At 41.3% G+C, this 19,333-nt stretch overlaps 1 protein-coding gene across 2 annotated transcripts in view; it reads left to right on the top strand.

Moving 5' to 3' along the window:
• Nucleotides 1–19,333, top strand: part of MPP1 (MAGUK p55 scaffold protein 1) — a 188,140-nt gene that overhangs the window by 154,946 nt on the left and 13,861 nt on the right. For both annotated transcript variants that reach the window (XM_063432380.1, XM_063432379.1), the window contains 3 exons: nucleotides 3,566–3,646; nucleotides 16,089–16,291; nucleotides 18,261–18,332. In XM_063432380.1, the coding sequence (XP_063288450.1) occupies nucleotides 3,566–3,646; nucleotides 16,089–16,291; nucleotides 18,261–18,332 (356 nt within the window). The remainder of the gene's footprint in view (nucleotides 1–3,565; nucleotides 3,647–16,088; nucleotides 16,292–18,260; nucleotides 18,333–19,333) is intronic.

Here is a 19,333-nt window from a genome sequence, read left to right as displayed (position 1 = left end):
CTTTAAAAGGACGTAATTGTACGCCCTCCAGTCTTAAGGGGTTAAATATTTTGTTTTTCAGTTTAACTCATGGATGGCATTGTGTCTCAGAGCTCTTTTGATCACTGAAAACACTCTCGGTCACCTGTGATAATTAGATTGCCAGGTGAGCCCAATTTAAGGAAAAACTACTAAAGGAGGGTGTTTCACATTATTAAGCAGAGCACCATTTTTATGCAATATGGGGAAGAAAAAAGGATCTCTCTGCTGCCAAAAAGAGTGAAATAGTTCAATGCCTTGGACGAGGTATGAAAACATTAGATATTTCACGAAAACTTATTCGTGTTCATCGCACTATTAAGAGATTTGTGGCTGATTCAGAGCACAGATGGGTTTGTGCAGATAGAGGCACATTGAGGAAGATTTCTGCCAGATCCTGTTATCATTAGGAGGTTTGTTCAATAAAATTTGAATTGTACTCTTAATAGTTGATAACATGAGAGTTATGCTGACTGTTATTTACATCAATTATTTAGGTAAATGAGAAAAATATAATTTGCATAATAATTTGGAATAGGGTGTATACTTACCAGAACAAATACGAAAAGCTGTAGTTGTTCTGGTGCCTATAGTGTCCCTTTAAAACACTTTTATGTGATTTTGTTAAAGCAAAATTGGCAAGATTCAAAATAGGAATTTCTTTTTCACATTCTTTGCGCTATCAGTTTGTTTTTCAATTTCTTCATTTACCCCTCTCGTCTTGTCTCCTTCCCTTTTTATTTTCCGGTTTCTACTTTCTGTGTTTCCCCTTCTTCCATCTCTCTGATTCTTTTTCTCTACATACTTAATGGGGTTGCCCTTAATTTCCTCCTCCTCAAATCCAGTCCTAAAAAAATTATCTAACTATTGTCTTCCCCTATTTCACTTATAAAGGACCACTACAGGCATCCAGACCACTTCAGCTCATTTAAGTGGTCTGGATGCCAGGTCCCTCTAGTGTTAACCCTGCAGCTGAAAACATAGCAGTTTCAGAGAAACTGCTATGTTTTACTGAGGGTTAATCCTGCCTCACTGACAGCCGCTAGAGGCACGGTGAGAAGGCGCTGGACGTCCATAGGAAAGCATTGAGAAATGTTTTCCTATGGGCTGTTTGAATGTGCGTACAGCTCTTGGCGCGCATGCGCATTCGGCGCTGACGTCGGCAGGAGGAAGAGTTCCCCAGCGCCGAGGGAGCCCGGCGCTGGAGAAAGGTAAGTGGCTGAAGGGGTTTTTAACGAGTTTGTTTTTCTGGCACTATAGTGGTCCTTTAACATATCTAATCTATTATGGATGGGTATTACTTTCTGAATTATTTCCTCAGCCTATCTTCTTTCCCTGTTATAATTATTTCTTTCTTGATTCATCTGGTGTTTTTGTTGGATTTACTACATAAATCCAGTAATACTTTTCCTTTTTCTGGACAATTTCTGGGTTCTTTTGTTTCTTTCTTTTTTCTTTTTTACTTTTTACAGGCATTCTAAAATCCCCTTTTAAATCTTTCCAGCACACTTTTCTTGGAGCCTTATCTTGGAGGAATATCCATACCAAACCTTTGTCTGTCGGCTGGAATTGAGTTAGCAGTGTTTGAGTGCATACAATTTATTGGATACATTATATTTGAATTTTCATGTGCTACACTATGAATTGTTTATTTGTATGTAACAGACTCTTGCATACGTTTAAGAGATTTGTTATAGGTATTTGTTGTTTGCATAGTATACTGGTGCATCTACACCTACATGTTTGTATTATTCAGGTGTGTGTTAAAGGATCCCTGAGGGTGCCCCCACTCTAAGGTCCCCCTCCCGTGGCGCTGAAGGGGTTAAAACCCCTTCAGCAACTTACCTTAATCCAGCGCCGGGCTCCCTTTGCGCTGGTGACCTCTCCTCCCCGTCTGACGTCAGTGGAGCCGAATGCGCGGAAAGTGCCATGCACGCATTCAAAGAGTCCATAGGAAAGCATTTCTCAATGCTTTCCTATGGATGCGAAATTTGCATCCAGCGTCGCAGATGCGCCTCTAGTGGCTGTCCGGAAGACAGCCACTAGAGGCTGGATTGACCCCAAATGTAAACATAGCAGCTTCTATGAAACTGGTATGTTTACATCTGAAGGGTTAAAACCTGAGGGACCAGGCACCCAGACCACTTCATTTAGCTGTAGTGGTCTGGGTGACTATAGTGTCCCTTTAACACAATGCCAAGGAGGAGAGACATCAGCAATGATCTTAGAGAAGTAATTAATGCTGCCCTTCAAACTGGAGAGGGTTACAAGGCCATTTACAAACAATTTAAAGTCCATTCTACAGTGAGAAAAATAATTCAAAAGTGGAAAACATTCAAGACAGCTGCCAAACTTTCCAGGTGTGGTCATCCCACAAATTCACCCCAAGGTCAGACTGCAATGCTCAGAGAAACTGCAAGAAATCCAAGAGATACATCTCAGACTCTACAGGCCTCAGTTAGCATGTGAAATGTGCATGACTGTACAATTAGAAAAAGACTAAACAAGTATGGTTTGTTTGGAAGGGTTGCTGGGAAAAGCCTCTTCTCGCTACAAAGAACATGACAGCTCGGCTTAGGTTTGCAAAGTTGCATCTGAACTAGCCACAGTATGTCTGGAACAAAGTCCTTTGAACAGACAAGTCTGTGGAGATATTTGTCAAAAACCCAACCCAGCATATCGGCACATGCACCTCATACCAACTGTCAAGCACGATGAGAGATGTAGTGGAACCTTAAAGACACCAGCTGTCTAAACATCCAGAGCCAGATGTTAATTGACTTTTGAATGAATGGACATTCTAAACGGTGCACTGTATTATTATTATTGTTTTAAAAGATAACACTATGTTTTGTTTTATATCATCCTTAAGAGTATTTCTACTGTTGTAAAGATACAGTAATTTAATTCACTATTGCACACTTATCACTTTTTTGTTTGTGTTATAAGAACTGTCACTTCTCATCCTGGTTTTGTGGTGGCCTTACGGCCTGCTTGGGGTATGGTCCTATACGTTGTGCTTGTAGACTCTCTCTGTCTTAGGAAGGAAAACAAAATATTTGTTATACCTGGCTAACTGACATAAATGCACATCTGACATATTTCATTTAGTGTCTATTTTATCCCATCTTTCATTCAGTGCTTTGGCATGAACATCAGTTTCCCTGCTAACTTTGCAATTTCTTCCTGCCTGCCTTCCTTCCTCCTCTGCTTTATCTACACATGTAACTGAGGATGCATGAAGGAGTTGCTAGAGAGGGAGAAGTGTTAAGCATTGTGTTTTGTGTGTTCCTGCCTTACATGTGAACTCTAAACATCCAGTAGTGAACACATTTGTCATGCAAGTCACACATTCAGTAATCTATAATGGTGTTTCTTTTTGTGTGGTACTGCAAGGATGGTGCTTTAATGAATGGGGAATAATGCATGTTCACTCCATGCAGTTCAAGATCTCTAATCTCAGGTTGAACCGGGACATGCATATCATCAGTAATAAAGACTAGTAAAGCTGTTTTTATCCTCTTTTTTCTTTTATTTCTTTCTTCAGGTGTGAGTGGAGTTGGACGCAGCCACATTAAGAATGCTTTGCTTGCCAAATACCCTGAAAGATTTAGCTACCCGGCACCATGTAAGTATCCACTTTCTAAATCTACCAACATTTTTTAATTTTATTGTTTCTTTATTATAGATCCCACTTTATTATAGATCCCACTTGTGCCATGTGAATATCCTTCAAACACTTGTAAACATTCTTAATATGTATATCAAACGTTGATTAGATAGTTGAAATGTGCAAGTAATTGATTTCAGAGATTGGGAGCTATCAAAAGACAGCTGAAAGAATTCTAAAAAATGAAAAAAAATACAAAACTGTAAATAAATTCTTATAAAACAAATTCAAAATTGAAGATTATGCTAGCGTTAGTGTACTTATAATCTTAATTTTAGTAATGACAGGAGGCAAATATTTTGCATTAAACTCTCTTTACTAACTCCACATAGCAGTAAAGAAAAGTGAAAACATTAACCAATCAAAATGCAATAGGAAGTATAGTATTCACAGTGATGAGGCTCCTCCCCCTCTTACGAAAGTGACATCATAACTGATAAAGTTCCAAAAAGTCCAAAGTCTTGTTACATGCACCAACGGGTGACTCTCCAATAAACTAAACCTCAAGGGATGAAGGAAGGTCCCAAGGTGTCCATCCTGAGAATGAACTGTAACACCACAAATTTACACTGAAAGAGAACGTCAAATAGGTTAGGTACAGGTCTGGAAACTGTTTGAAGTAATGATAATAACCCAACACAAACTCGCAGGAATGTTATATTATTGACTATAAACGACAGACTATAAACGGCAAGTAAAATGTTATAAACAAACATAATCAGAACAAACCCCATACCTAGGAGGAGCAATCAAAGACCGATGCAGGGAAGAAGTAGACAGAAGACAAATATACTTACGTGAGACCTCTCTTCCCAGGGTGGGAAAATACTCGCCTCCTGTCATTACGAAAATTAAGATTATAAATACGCTAGCATAATCTTCAATTTTACCACATGACAGGAGGCTTCCTATTTTGCATTTTTTAACGCTGATGGAGGAGAAAAGTGGCCGCCCCCCAGGCTCGGGCGGAAGTAGAATGTCCGAAAGGTAGATTCTCGCAACCAGTCTGCGGAACGTAGGATATCCGCCAGCGAAGCGCCCGCCGTGACAGCCGAAGAAGCCGCCGCCATGCGAACGGAGTGGGTTCCGAAGACCTCATCCACCCCCGCCAGTGATAGAATCCATCTGGCGAGAGTGGTAGTCGAGACTGGTACGTGTGGTCTAACATAAGACACCAAAAAGTAGTCCTGAAGTGGACGCCCGAAGCGGGGATGTGACCTCCACATACCGACGCAGGGTAGACACCACGCAAAGTTGTGGATCGGTAGGGAAAAACGGGTAGAAGACCGACGTAGAGTTTGATATTGTACGCTGCGATACTTGAAAGGTAACACCCTCAGGGGAGACTGAAAAAGCGTTGAAGTCAAACGCCCGCACGTCCGAAACCCGACAGAACGAGATTAGGCAAAGCAGGAGCGTCCGTTTAGCTGAGAGTTGTCGGAGAGAGTCTGCCGTTATCCGGCCAGTCTCTCAAGAATTGTAAGACAACCTCGACGTCCCATAAGCGAGAGTATTTGTGTCTCGGAGGTCTCTGTAATTGAATGCCCCTCAGGAGTCGGCTTACCAGTGGGTCCTTTCCTACGGGTATCCCTATGAATGATACGTGGGCTGCCGAAATCGCGGAGCGCACGACGTTGAGCGATCGGGAGGAGCGACCCGCGGAGAAAAGATAGGAAAGACCATACAGGATGGCCGTTATAGGTGCAGTAAAGGGATTGAGGTTCCGTTCACTGCACCAAGAGGACCAGGAGTTCAAAGCCGATAGGTAGCATCGCCTGGTTCCTGGTGCCCATGAATTCCATATGAGATCTCTAGCTGCTTGCGATAATTCGCTGGTCCGCCAGGCGCCCCAGAAAGAGTCCAAGCCAGCAAGGTGAGAGGGTGAAGGTTCCCTTTCGGATCTGTGAGGAGCGTTGGATAAAATGGTAAGAGTAGGGGATCCATGTAAGACGATGCTAGGATGTCCGGGAACCAGGGTTGGCCCCGCCATAGGGGAGTGATGAGGAGCAGAGACCCGCGTTGAGTCTTAAAGTACTAAATCGTCCTCGCTATCATGGCGAACGGGGGAGAGGCGTACGCTCCCCTGGTGGGCCATGGTTGGAGAAATGCGTCCACCGAATTCCTCGTGCTCGTAGATGTGCAACTACTGGCTTCAGCAGCTTGGTGAAGCACCACAGGGCCGAGCTGAGGCCGAAGGGAAGACCCGTGAATTGCCAGGGTAGGCCTTGCCACCGGAACCTTAGAAATTGGCGGCAGGTGAGGTGGACGGGTACTGACAAGTATGCGTCCTTGAGGTCCAGTCTTGTGAACCAGTCCCTGTCTTGGAGGAGGTCTCTTAGATGATGAATGCCTTCCATCTTGAAATGCCTGTACATCACATAAGCATTGAGTCTCCTCAAGTTTATGATGGGTCGGAAAATCCCCGGATTCTTTTTTCACCAGAAATATATTGCTGAAGAAACCCCCTTGATCGTGAGCGGATTCGATCGCCCCTTTTGACCGGAGCTCTCGGAACTCGCCGTCGATGAGCTGGTGGTCCTCTGCAGAGCACTGTATGGGGTGCGGGGGGTCCACGAAATCGATGATGTAGTCGAAATCGAGGATCAATGCGTCCGCAGAGATGGTTGTCCAGTTCTGAAAAATAGAGCGATACGACCTTCAATATGTGGGGTAAGTGGTACTTGAGTCAAAGGTTTGCTTATCTGTGGGGAAGCGTGCTCTGCCACGGCCACGTGGTCCTTGATCTGTCAGCTCCTCTGGTGTCTACCCGGAAGGGTTGCCTGTAGGTCACTTCCGGGTAGAAGGGTTGAGGTTTTTGAGAGTGGGGGTCTGAAGGCTAAAAGCACCTTTGTGCACATTCTCTTATGTCATACGCTCATTCTTTTACCAGGTAGAAAACAGAAAAAGGTTGCGCCAATGTTAAAAAATAACCAGTAAAAACTATACAACAATAAAAATAATAATAAAAAGTTCCAATGTGTGTCTGAAGATCAAATGGTTTTTAGTCTCTAATTCCGCTGTGGGGGTGACTTCTCTTGTTGTTATGGTTCACACCGTATTTAGATGAGCTATAGCCAGCTCTGGGTTTGTAGGCATATAGCGGAATAATCCCCGCTTACAGGATTTGTTGATGCTTGTCCTTCAGGGGTTTGGTCCAACTTGCAGGAGAAGAAGATAAAAACAGCAGATAGTGCTCTCTGATGGTATTTAGAGTGATGAATAAAATAAGATAAAATATACTCACAAAAGGAGTGCAGGTCTCACTGCACTTTTTGGATAGCGTTAGTGGTATAATCCCCACTTCAGGATATATAGTATAAAAATGCCAGGAAAAATAGTAAAAATTATAGTTGTGTATAAAAAATGATAATGGTGCATATATCTAACCAAAAAGTCATTTATTATTTAAAACACAATATAAAATAACCATAACGCGTTTCACCGCTGGGGCTTTATCAAAATGGTATAACATATAACCTGGCACAAGAATAGTTTATATAGGTACACTAGTACTTTAAAAAATGGCGCCAAGATGACATCATAGTTAGGTGGCCAATCAGAATCATACACTGTACATTTAGAAGCAGATTTAAATTTGAGTTTAAAATTTTAAACCAAAAGGGTGTATCTTTAATAAAACGTTTGTTTAAGTCATATCCGATCGTTATTTTTTTAAAACGAGGTTTAGAACTTCAGAAGATTAAAGTTGTAAAAATCGCACGTCACGTGACCCGCACGGCACCATGGGTAATGTAGTGCGTCGGTCACGTGATCGGCTTCTACAGAGTGGGAAATGCTGACGTCCATTACAAGAGGGGCGGATTGTGAAACATCACGTGACCCGCGGCCAAAAGGAGGAGGGCACGTGGGTCACGTGATCGGCAGATCGGCGAAAGGGCGCATGGGAAATGTAGTTTAGCGCGCCCTTTCGATAATAAATCAGTATAAACTGATAACCTGAAAATACATATTAAATATGTATACAAGTGGGTAAATAAATGAATGATGGTTGAATTAATCAAGTATGATTAGTACTAGCTGGTTAGGCATATAAAATATAACATTTGATGTAATAGTGCAAATAGGGAAAATAAAATGAGTATATAGACATCACTTAAATAAACTTATTAAAACCAAAAAGCAATAGAGATATTTTTAGACACATTATATGTAATAGATAGATAAAAAAAATAGAATAATTGAGATGAAATAAAATAAAATAAAATAGAATAAAATAATATAATGAGACACATCTAAAAGAGTAACTAGTAGTGGAAGCTCTACATTTTAGGCTTTCATTAAGGTGCATATACACATTTGAGCATATATATTAATGATATATATATTAATGATGAACATATAAGCGATAATGCGGTCAGGCTGGGGGTATCCCAGACTATAATGCCGTAGGTGACAGCTATGAATTGGATAGCCCCAGACTGACTGCATAAAACCATACATAATAAAATGACATTAATTAAAAAACCAATCATATTATTATAAAAAATTAAATAAATCAAAGTCAGCGTTTAAGCCTTGGGGGGTTAGAGTTTGTAAATTGAACACCCACTCCATTTCTGATCTCCCTAAGATATTTTTTATGTTGCCCCCTCTCCAGGGCAATTTACATTTTTTGATACCTATACATTTTAAAAATTTGGGATCCCGATTATGTTTAATAAAGTGCTTGGACACGGAGTGATTAGGGTATCCGTTTTTTATATTCCGGCAATGCTCTGCTAATCTAGTTTTTAGACATCTGGTGGTCATACCTACATATTGGAGGCCACATGGGCACTCCAATAGATAGATGACGTTGGTGGTGTTACAACCGATAAAATCTTTAATGGTATAGTTTCTGTTGGTGATATTGGATTTAAAATTAGTAACTTTACAGTGTGTGGAGGGAGCAGTGCTCTTACACACAATGCATCTTTTGCATTTGTAAAATCCTGTAGCTCCATCTAAAAAGGTGTGTGGTGGATTTTTTATTTCCTTAGTATAATTATCAGTTAAAATGGATCTAAAATTTGGTGCACCTCTAAAAACAATTTTCGGTTGTATTGGTAAAATTTCTTTCAGGAGATCATCCTGTCTTAAAAGATGCCAATGTTTTTTGATTGTTTTTTTGATAAAACCATTTTTGTTATTATAATTAAAAATTATAGGAAGGGTGGGGGCTTCTGTGTTGTTTTTATCCTTATAGGTGAGGAGGCTCTCTCTAGGTTTTTCTTTCACTGATAATATAGTGTTATCCAGTTTTGTTGGTGAGTAGTTTTTTTCTATAAATTGTTTTTTTAAAACCAATGATTGTTCGTTAAAATCATTAATGTGGGAACAGTTTCGGCGTATTCTTAAAAACTGGCTTTTCGGTGCACTCTCCAGCCATGGTTTGTAGTGACAACTGGTGTGGTCAATTGCCGTGTTAGTGCATACTTTTTTAAAAAATGTTTTAGTGTGTATTGTACCTTCTTGGATAAAAATGCTTAGATCTAGAAAATTAATTATCTCTTTACTGTATTCACATGTTAAAACTATCCCTTTGTCGTTGGAATTAAGGTGTGATATAAAAGAGTTAAGTGAGTCCTCCGTGCCCTTCCATATAAAAAACAAATCATCAATGTATCTAAAATAGGAGACTAGGTTATGCTCCCAGGCATGCCGTCCCCAGATGGCGCTGGATTCCCAGTCAGCCATGAAGAGGTTGGCATAACTGGGAGCAAACCTAGTCCCCATAGCTGTTCCCCTCTTCTGAAGATAAAAAGAGTCATAAAACCAAAAGTAATTGTTAGTTAAAATGATGTCTATACCTTCTACAATAAAATTAATCTGAGAGTCTGGAATTCTTTTTTCGTTAGATAGTATTGTTTTGACAGCATTGCATCCAAGTTGGTGGGGGATAATGGTATACAGGGAGGTGACATCACATGTAACGAGTATAAAATCTGGTTCCCAACAAAAACCATTTAAAAATCTCAGTAGTGACATTGAGTCCTTCAAATAAGATTTCATAAGTTTTACCGCTGGTTGTAATAGGGTATCTATATATTGGGACAAATTGCATAACGGGGAGTTGATCCCGGACACAATGGGTCTGCCGGGGGGGTGTTGAGCGTCTTTGTGTATTTTTGGTAAAAAATAAATTACTGGGATTTTAGGATTTTTTACAAACAGGTAATCAAATTCTTTTTTGTTCAGAATATTTTCATCTAGTCCTTTTTGTAGAAAGGTAATTATTTTTTGCTGTATGGATGATGTGGGATCCCTAGATAATTTCTCATATATAGCAGTATCGTTTAGTTGTTTATAAGCTTCATTAATATACATTGAACTCGATTGGATAACTAGACCCCCACCCTTGTCTGCAGGTTTGATAACAATGTCTTTGTCTTGTTGCAATTGTTTGATAGCTCTCTTTTCTAGTGCATTTAGGTTCTGTGCATCATATTTATTGTATTTGATTTTATTAAAATCTCTTAGTACTGATTTCTCAAACATCACTAGTGGGGCTGATTTAAAATGAGGGGAACAGCTATGGGGACTAGGTTTGCTCCCAGTTATGCCAACCTCTTCATGGCTGACTGGGAATCCAGCGCCATCTGGGGACGGCATGCCTGGGAGCATAACCTAGTCTCCTATTTTAGATACATTGATGATTTGTTTTTTATATGGAAGGGCACGGAGGACTCACTTAACTCTTTTATATCACACCTTAATTCCAACGACAAAGGGATAGTTTTAACATGTGAATACAGTAAAGAGATAATTAATTTTCTAGATCTAAGCATTTTTATCCAAGAAGGTACAATACACACTAAAACATTTTTTAAAAAAGTATGCACTAACACGGCAATTGACCACACCAGTTGTCACTACAAACCATGGCTGGAGAGTGCACCGAAAAGCCAGTTTTTAAGAATACGCCGAAACTGTTCCCACATTAATGATTTTAACGAACAATCATTGGTTTTAAAAAAACAATTTATAGAAAAAAACTACTCACCAACAAAACTGGATAACACTATATTATCAGTGAAAGAAAAACCTAGAGAGAGCCTCCTCACCTATAAGGATAAAAACAACACAGAAGCCCCCACCCTTCCTATAATTTTTAATTATAATAACAAAAATGGTTTTATCAAAAAAACAATCAAAAAACATTGGCATCTTTTAAGACAGGATGATCTCCTGAAAGAAATTTTACCAATACAACCGAAAATTGTTTTTAGAGGTGCACCAAATTTTAGATCCATTTTAACTGATAATTATACTAAGGAAATAAAAAATCCACCACACACCTTTTTAGATGGAGCTACAGGATTTTACAAATGCAAAAGATGCATTGTGTGTAAGAGCACTGCTCCCTCCACACACTGTAAAGTTACTAATTTTAAATCCAATATCACCAACAGAAACTATACCATTAAAGATTTTATCGGTTGTAACACCACCAACGTCATCTATCTATTGGAGTGCCCATGTGGCCTCCAATATGTAGGTATGACCACCAGATGTCTAAAAACTAGATTAGCAGAGCATTGCCGGAATATAAAAAAACGGATACCCTAATCACTCCGTGTCCAAGCACTTTATTAAACATAATCGGGATCCCAAATTTTTAAAATGTATAGGTATCAAAAAATGTAAATTGCCCTGGAGAGGGGGCAACATAAAAAATATCTTAGGGAGATCAGAAATGGAGTGGGTGTTCAATTTACAAACTCTAACCCCCCAAGGCTTAAACGCTGACTTTGATTTATTTAATTTTTTATAATAATATGATTGGTTTTTTAATTAATGTCATTTTATTATGTATGGTTTTATGCAGTCAGTCTGGGGCTATCCAATTCATAGCTGTCACCTACGGCATTATAGTCTGGGATACCCCCAGCCTGACCGCATTATCGCTTATATGTTCATCATTAATATATATATCATTAATATATATGCTCAAATGTGTATATGCACCTTAATGAAAGCCTAAAATGTAGAGCTTCCACTACTAGTTACTCTTTTAGATGTGTCTCATTATATTATTTTATTCTATTTTATTTTATTTTATTTCATCTCAATTATTCTATTTTTTTTATCTATCTATTACATATAATGTGTCTAAAAATATCTCTATTGCTTTTTGGTTTTAATAAGTTTATTTAAGTGATGTCTATATACTCATTTTATTTTCCCTATTTGCACTATTACATCAAATGTTATATTTTATATGCCTAACCAGCTAGTACTAATCATACTTGATTAATTCAACCATCATTCATTTATTTACCCACTTGTATACATATTTAATATGTATTTTCAGGTTATCAGTTTATACTGATTTATTATCGAAAGGGCGCGCTAAACTACATTTCCCATGCGCCCTTTCGCCGATCTGCCGATCACGTGACCCACGTGCCCTCCTCCTTTTGGCCGCGGGTCACGTGATGTTTCACAATCCGCCCCTCTTGTAATGGACGTCAGCATTTCCCACTCTGTAGAAGCCGATCACGTGACCGACGCACTACATTACCCATGGTGCCGTGCGGGTCACGTGACGTGCGATTTTTACAACTTTAATCTTCTGAAGTTCTAAACCTCGTTTTAAAAAAATAACGATCGGATATGACTTAAACAAACGTTTTATTAAAGATACACCCTTTTGGTTTAAAATTTTAAACTCAAATTTAAATCTGCTTCTAAATGTACAGTGTATGATTCTGATTGGCCACCTAACTATGATGTCATCTTGGCGCCATTTTTTAAAGTACTAGTGTACCTATATAAACTATTCTTGTGCCAGGTTATATGTTATACCATTTTGATAAAGCCCCAGCGGTGAAACGCGTTATGGTTATTTTATATTGTGTTTTAAATAATAAATGACTTTTTGGTTAGATATATGCACCATTATCATTTTTTATACACAACTATAATTTTTACTATTTTTCCTGGCATTTTTATACTATATATCCTGAAGTGGGGATTATACCACTAACGCTATCCAAAAAGTGCAGTGAGACCTGCACTCCTTTTGTGAGTAAATTTTATCTTATTTTATTCATCACTCTAAATACCATCAGAGAGCACTATCTGCTGTTTTTATCTTCTTCTCCTGCAAGTTGGACCAAACCCCTGAAGGACAAGCATCAACAAATCCTGTAAGCGGGGATTATTCCGCTATATGCCTACAAACCCAGAGCTGGCTATAGCTCATCTAAATACGGTGTGAACCATAACAACAAGAGAAGTCACCCCCACAGCGGAATTAGAGACTAAAAACCATTTGATCTTCAGACACACATTGGAACTTTTTATTATTATTTTTATTGTTGTATAGTTTTTACTGGTTATTTTTTAACATTGGCGCAACCTTTTTCTGTTTTCTACCTTGTATTCTTTGTATAGAGGGTTAGAGGGTTACCCTCTATAAGGTCGCTGCCTGTTCAATATATTATTAGCGCTAACCTACACCCCTTTTTCATTCTTTTACCATGCTGGCATCGAATTGGTCAACCCTTGCAAATGCATCGTCCGCCAAATACATGATGTGGGAAAGTGGGCCAATGGAGTCCAGTAGCTTGTCCTGAACTCAGTGAAATCCTTTCTCCACACCTCTCCGGGGGTCACGGCCACCCCGAGACATGAAGGTGGTCATGACCTGGTCGAATTCCGGAGACTGAGACACATGGTCGGGAAGTGAAGGGCGAGGGCATTCGGAGCATAGGCGGTTACACACTGTTTTGTCCTGCAGTTTTCGGAGCCAGAGATGCATGAATTTAGAGAGGTGTTCGGGGGAGTCCAGTCCCCTGAGCAGGGATGTCGGATATTTCGAGGGTCGAAAAGACGTTGTCCCATGGGGTCCAGGATGGTTTCCCCTTCTTCTTGGGCGGGTGTAAGGTCGTCCGGCAGTTGGATGTCGTCCAAGAAAGTGCCTTGTAAGAACCCAGTGTGGGATCCGGCATCTGAGCCCCAGTCATCGTCCTGCAAATCAGAATCCGTGGCCTGCACGAAATCCACCTGACCGCAGCAATATTATAGGGGCCTCACCCCAAATGCACAGGGTTAGCAAACCCTATAGTGCAGGCTATAGTCTAGGCAACTGACCTGGTGACCCCTGCCTGAACGTGAGGAGTATGTGTCCGGTTGCGGAGCGATCAGGAGCCGGAATAACGTAGATTGTGGGTCTACTAAGATGGCAGCCGTGGGTCTCGCGAGATCCAAGATGGCCGCCGGAGACGGGCAAAAAGCTTCCCGTCATGCTGGCTGGCGTGAGTGCGGCTGTGGAGCTGCGAGGGAGAGAACGGGTGGAGGAGGGTGATCGTTACCCTCAGAAACCTAAAAGAATGAGGCATGCACAAAACGATCCGTCGGCGAAAATAAAGACCGACGGGTCAGATTGGCGCCAAAACAAATAGGGGAGCAAAGTTAGAGTCCCTGAAGAAAAGTATACTAATGTGGGAAAGAATCCCCTAAGACAAATAGAGAGAACACAGTGTGTATATATATGAAAAGAAGCATACACAAAATCGCTATAAACAATAAAATAAAGGGAAGAGCCAAAAAGCTCTGACCTGTCTGCAGTCCTTTAAGCAGTATGTCCTGGAAATCCTGCCCAGCAGTAAACAGAGGCTAGATCAGCCTGTCTCCATACAGTAGTACAGTGTAGTGAAATATATGGTAGGGGTATCACCCCAGGTGCACAGGGCATGAACCCTTCAGTGCAGGTCACAGCTCTGGCAGAGAGCACTAACCTGTGCTCAAACCGTTAATACAAGGTTATGGGAGATATTCCTAAGCAGTATGTCCTGGAAATCCTGTCCAGTAGTTAACAGAGGCTGTAACAGCATGTCTCCATACAGTATCACAGTGCAGTATAAATATAGTAGGGGGCTCACCCCTTGAGTGCTGGCCACAGCCCTGACAGAGAGCAGTAATCCAAGCTCTAATAGTTAAAACAAGGTTATGGGAGAATGTGAGATATTCCTTTAAGCAGTATGTCCTGGAAATCTTGTTGAGCAGTTAACAGAGGCTGTAGCAGCCTGTCTCCACTCAGTAGCAGAGTGCAGTAAAAATACAGCAGGGGGCTCACCGTTTGAGTGCAGGCCACAGTCCTGACAGAGAGCACCAATCCATGCTCTAATAGTTAATCCAGGGTTATGGGTGAAATCAATTTAAACAGTTTATGGAAATGGCTTAATTCAATATTAACATGTAACCTCAGTAAGACCTCAAACCCCAGAGAAGTAAGAGCAAGGAGGGGAGAGGGCAGAAACCATGCATAAGGTACAAACACAATAAATAACATAGAAAAAACACAGCTGCACATAGTACAGAAGCACAGCAAGAACAAACATCAAAGTATATCAAAAAATGTAATATAGAAACAACCTCAAAGAGGCAATAGAAACATAAAGTAATGGAGAAGAGTAATACTCTGACCTGTCTGCTTGATGGAGCAGTAAAGAAAGAGGGGGAGGAGCCTCATCACTGTGAATACTATACTTCCTATTGCATTTTGATTGGTTAATGTTTTCACTTTTTTTTACGGCTATGTGGAGTTAGCAAAGAGAGTTTAATGCAAAATAGGAAGGCTCCTGTCATGTGGTAAAATTAATGAATATAGGGTAAAATATTTGAGAAAATCTGCACAACAAAGTAATGTGGATATTGCAATTTGCAAAAGTAAATAACTAGCAATTTTTAACATAGTTCATTATACTGCATCTGAATTTTAACTTGGACTAAACTTCCTATGGACTCTTCAAAGCTGCTCCCCATTTCAAGCTCCTTCATGGCATTAGGATGGCGTGGAGCGTCTTTACATTTTGTTGTGAGCAGGGGTTAAATATTTTATGTAAGCATTTGCATATCTTTTGCTACAACATCGTTGTCATCTTGGGCCATTTTTAGTGGCCCCAAGCTGACCAATTCGCTATATGCAGAGGTCAAGAATAAAGGCAGACATTTGATCTATTACCCCATGCCAATTGTGATCTGCACTGGGATTTGCCCAGCTGAACACAATGTAATTGGCGAGCCTAATTTTTCAGCATTACAAGATTTTATTTTTCTCTAATGCTGAAAACGGCCAGTTTATGGTGGCAACATATGATTCTCTACTCTTTTAAATAGAAACCCCACTTGCTCATATCATTACTGATATTATGGTTTGTGTAGTGTTATGGTTATGGTTATGGTGGGTTAGGGTTTGTGTAGTGTTAAGGTAAAGTAGGGCTAAATGCTGGCTTAGGTTAATGTTGATTTAGGGATAGTTAGTATAGGTTTAGGGGTAGTATTGGTATAGTGTTTTGGGCAGGTGGGTGGGGAGGGCTGGTATATTGTTACCGTTTACCAAATGCTGTTTAATTCAAATCCTAGGCATATGAGAAACCTTTTATATTCACAGACACTTCTCGCCCCCCCAAGCGTGGTGAGGAAGAAGGAAAAGCCTACCACTTTGTTTCTGCAGAGGAGATGAGCCGTGCAATCTCAGAAAATCAATTTCTAGAGTTTGGGAGCTTCAATGGCTACATGTTTGGGACAAAGGTCCACACAGTGAAGGAGATTCATAAAGATGGCAAGGTGGCTGTCTTGGATATTGAACCACAGGTAATGAAAAAAACATAACCACAATATTTGAGCATAAGCATAGATGTGGTGTAAGAGCAAGTTATCAGTAATCACAGGTAATATTAAGTAGTAATTAGCAGATGACAATATGCAGATATTCCTAATCCTAGATGAATGTTTGCCTTTTCTGATTGTCAACATGGTCCAACAAAATATATTTTTTGACAATTTTGACATGAAGCTTGTGGCGGTCCAGTTCTAAACATCTACTCAGGGCCGGCGCCACCCGTAAGGCGACCTAGGCAGCCGCCTAGGGCGCAACTTACCAGGGGGCGCCGGATCCCTGTCCCCGCTGCGCCTCCTCATGCTGCGCCGCCTGAGCGCTTTAGCAAGCCCCAGGCGGCGCAGCACTGCTGCATGGAGGGCGGCCGGGTTTGTGACCGGCAGGAGGGAAGCGCAGAGCGCTCCCTCCTGCCGGTCTCTCCATGTAGCGTGGCCGGGCGGCGCGGAACCCAGGACAGGAACCTCTGTTACCTGTACCCGGCCGCCGGCGGAATGACAAGAAGTGCTCACTCAGTGAGCACTTCCTGTCATTCCGCCGGCGGCCTGGTACAGGAAACAGAGGTTCCTGTCCCGGGTTCTGCGCCGCCGGCCACGCTACATGGGCAGGAGGGGAGGGTAAGGACCACTAAGGGAGGGGGGGGGGTTTAAGGACCACTAAGGGAGAGGGGGGGAGGGGGTATAAGGACCACTGGGGGGGGGGTTTAAGGACCACTAAGGGAGGGGGGTATAAGGACCACTAAGGGGGGGGGTATAAGGACCACTAAGGGAGGGGGGGGTGTAAGGACCACTAAGGGAGAGGGGGGTATAAGGACCACTAAGGGAGGGGGGGGGGTATAAGGACCACTAAGGGAGGGGGGGGGTATAAGGACCACTAAGGGAGGGGGGGGTATAAGGACCACTAAGGGAGGGGGGGGGTATAAGGACCACTAAGGGAGGGGGGGGTATAAGGACCACTAAGGGGGGGGGGGGGGTATAAGGACCACTAAGGGAGGGGGGGGTATAAGGACCACTAAGGGAGGGGGGGGCGTATAAGGACCACTAAGGGAGGGGGGTATAAGGACCACTAAGGGGGGGTATAAGGACCACTAAGGGAGGGGGGGTATAAGGACCACTAAGGGAGGGGGGGGGCTATAAGGACCACTAAGGGGGGGGTATAAGGACCACTAAGGAAGGGGGGGGGCTATAAGGACCACTAAGGGAGGGGGGGTATAAGGACCACTAAGGGAGGGGGGGTATAAGGACCACTAAGGGAGGGGGGGGTACAAGGACCACTAGGGGAGGTATGGGGGGTATAAGGACCACTAGGGGAGGGATAGGGGGGATAAGGAGCACTATGGGAGGGGGGGATAAGGACTACTATGGGAGGGCGGCAATTTTTTTTTTTTGCCTAGGGCGGCAAAAATCCTTGCACCGGCCCTGCATCTACTAATGTAAAAATAAACACTCCCAGCCCCATAACCACTACAGCCTGTACAGTGCACTGTAGTCCTCCCCGTGAGAGTTGTTACACAATTTAAGAATGGTTTGACAACTTATGTGTGGTGTGCCAGGCTCCAACCTTGCCACCACCTCTTCAGACAGAAGCTCTGCTACTGCTATGCCCAGCAAGTACAGGGCTTAGCTCAGGGAAGCAAACAGGAGCGCCTCTCTTAAAGAGGAGGTGTCACTGGGCACCCAGTGGATCTCAGGTAAGTTGTCAAACGTCTCTTAAACTTTTTGACTACTTTCATTGGGAGGGGACTCTTGGACCATAACCTCTACAATAGTGTTTGTAATTTGAAGTGTTCCTTTAAGTATTGGGCATACCCATTGATTATTCAAGTATGTGAAAGTAGCTCACTATAAACAAAAACAAAAAATAGATTTTGGACTTCGTTTATTTTTTTTTGTTACTAGAGAGTAATGGTGGGGGTTACTCAGAGCGCTGACTGTTTCTGTTCTATAGGCTCTAAAGATGGTCCGCACAGCAGAACTTGCTCCATTCATTGTGTTTATCTCACCCACTGATAAAGAGGAGGTGAGTCCAAGTTTTCACGTAGGAATGTGAAATAGCAGTTGTTAATAAGTTTGCAAAATACTGCATTGATTGATCCAGATTGGACTGATATCACTAATAATGTAAAAGCCATGAACATTTGTATGTGTAATTTCTATAGCAGCTTCTCAGGGTTTTATAGTCCCATCACGCATATATAGAACTTTTAAAAAGACAGTACAAGACAGAGGTAAAGGGAGTATAGAATAGTAACAATGAAACAAGCCTAAGTGAAAAATTATATATATATATTATTATTATATATTATTTGTATATCTCTCAGTGACCCTTTTTTTGGTCTCTAGTACTCTGCAATTGTGTTTGTCTTAGTTAGTATCTGTGTGTTCATACCTTATTTATCTGTATTTTCTATTAGGGATATTTCCCTCCTGGCCATAACCAGAGCCAGTTAGATTTTATTACTATTTGTGTATCCTCTGTTTTATTAAAGGTACAAATACCCATGTCTTTTTGCCCCCTTTCTTCTTTTCCCTTTATTGTTTGTTTTTTCCCTCCCCACATAAGTACATTCACTTTAGGGGTATAATCTATCGAGTGAGCAGTTCTCCACCCTCATACCTGTACGTATGGTGATCTTCTAGCTCACTCTTTTCCTTTTTTCTATATTTATCTTCGGGGTCAAGCCCCCTATACCCCTTGTAACCTTTCTCAGAGTCTGGGGAGTTGGTTTCTTCCAACACTCCATTTTTCTCTTCTTATTTCCATTACCATCCTTGTCAATACCTTCTATTTTAGAATGGCCTTTGGTTTTCTTCCAATATATGGTTAAACCATGTTCCTTAACCAACTCATCGATTTTACAAAACAATTTCCTATGTTTAACAGGTTTATTATTGCTTTTCGGCATTTGGTTATGTTTCCAGCTAGGCAGATATTCGACGAAACTGTTGCAAACCTAGTTGGAATCAGTTATGATAACAAATTCTGTGATACCATATTCTATTGCCATTTGAATGGTCTTA

Source organism: Pelobates fuscus, chromosome 9 (genome assembly GCF_036172605.1).
Source record: "Pelobates fuscus isolate aPelFus1 chromosome 9, aPelFus1.pri, whole genome shotgun sequence".
In the NCBI taxonomy this organism is placed as follows: Eukaryota; Metazoa; Chordata; class Amphibia; order Anura; family Pelobatidae; genus Pelobates; species Pelobates fuscus.
The sequence above is the reverse complement of the archived record's forward strand: the minus strand, read 5'-3'. Positions and strand labels throughout refer to the sequence as shown.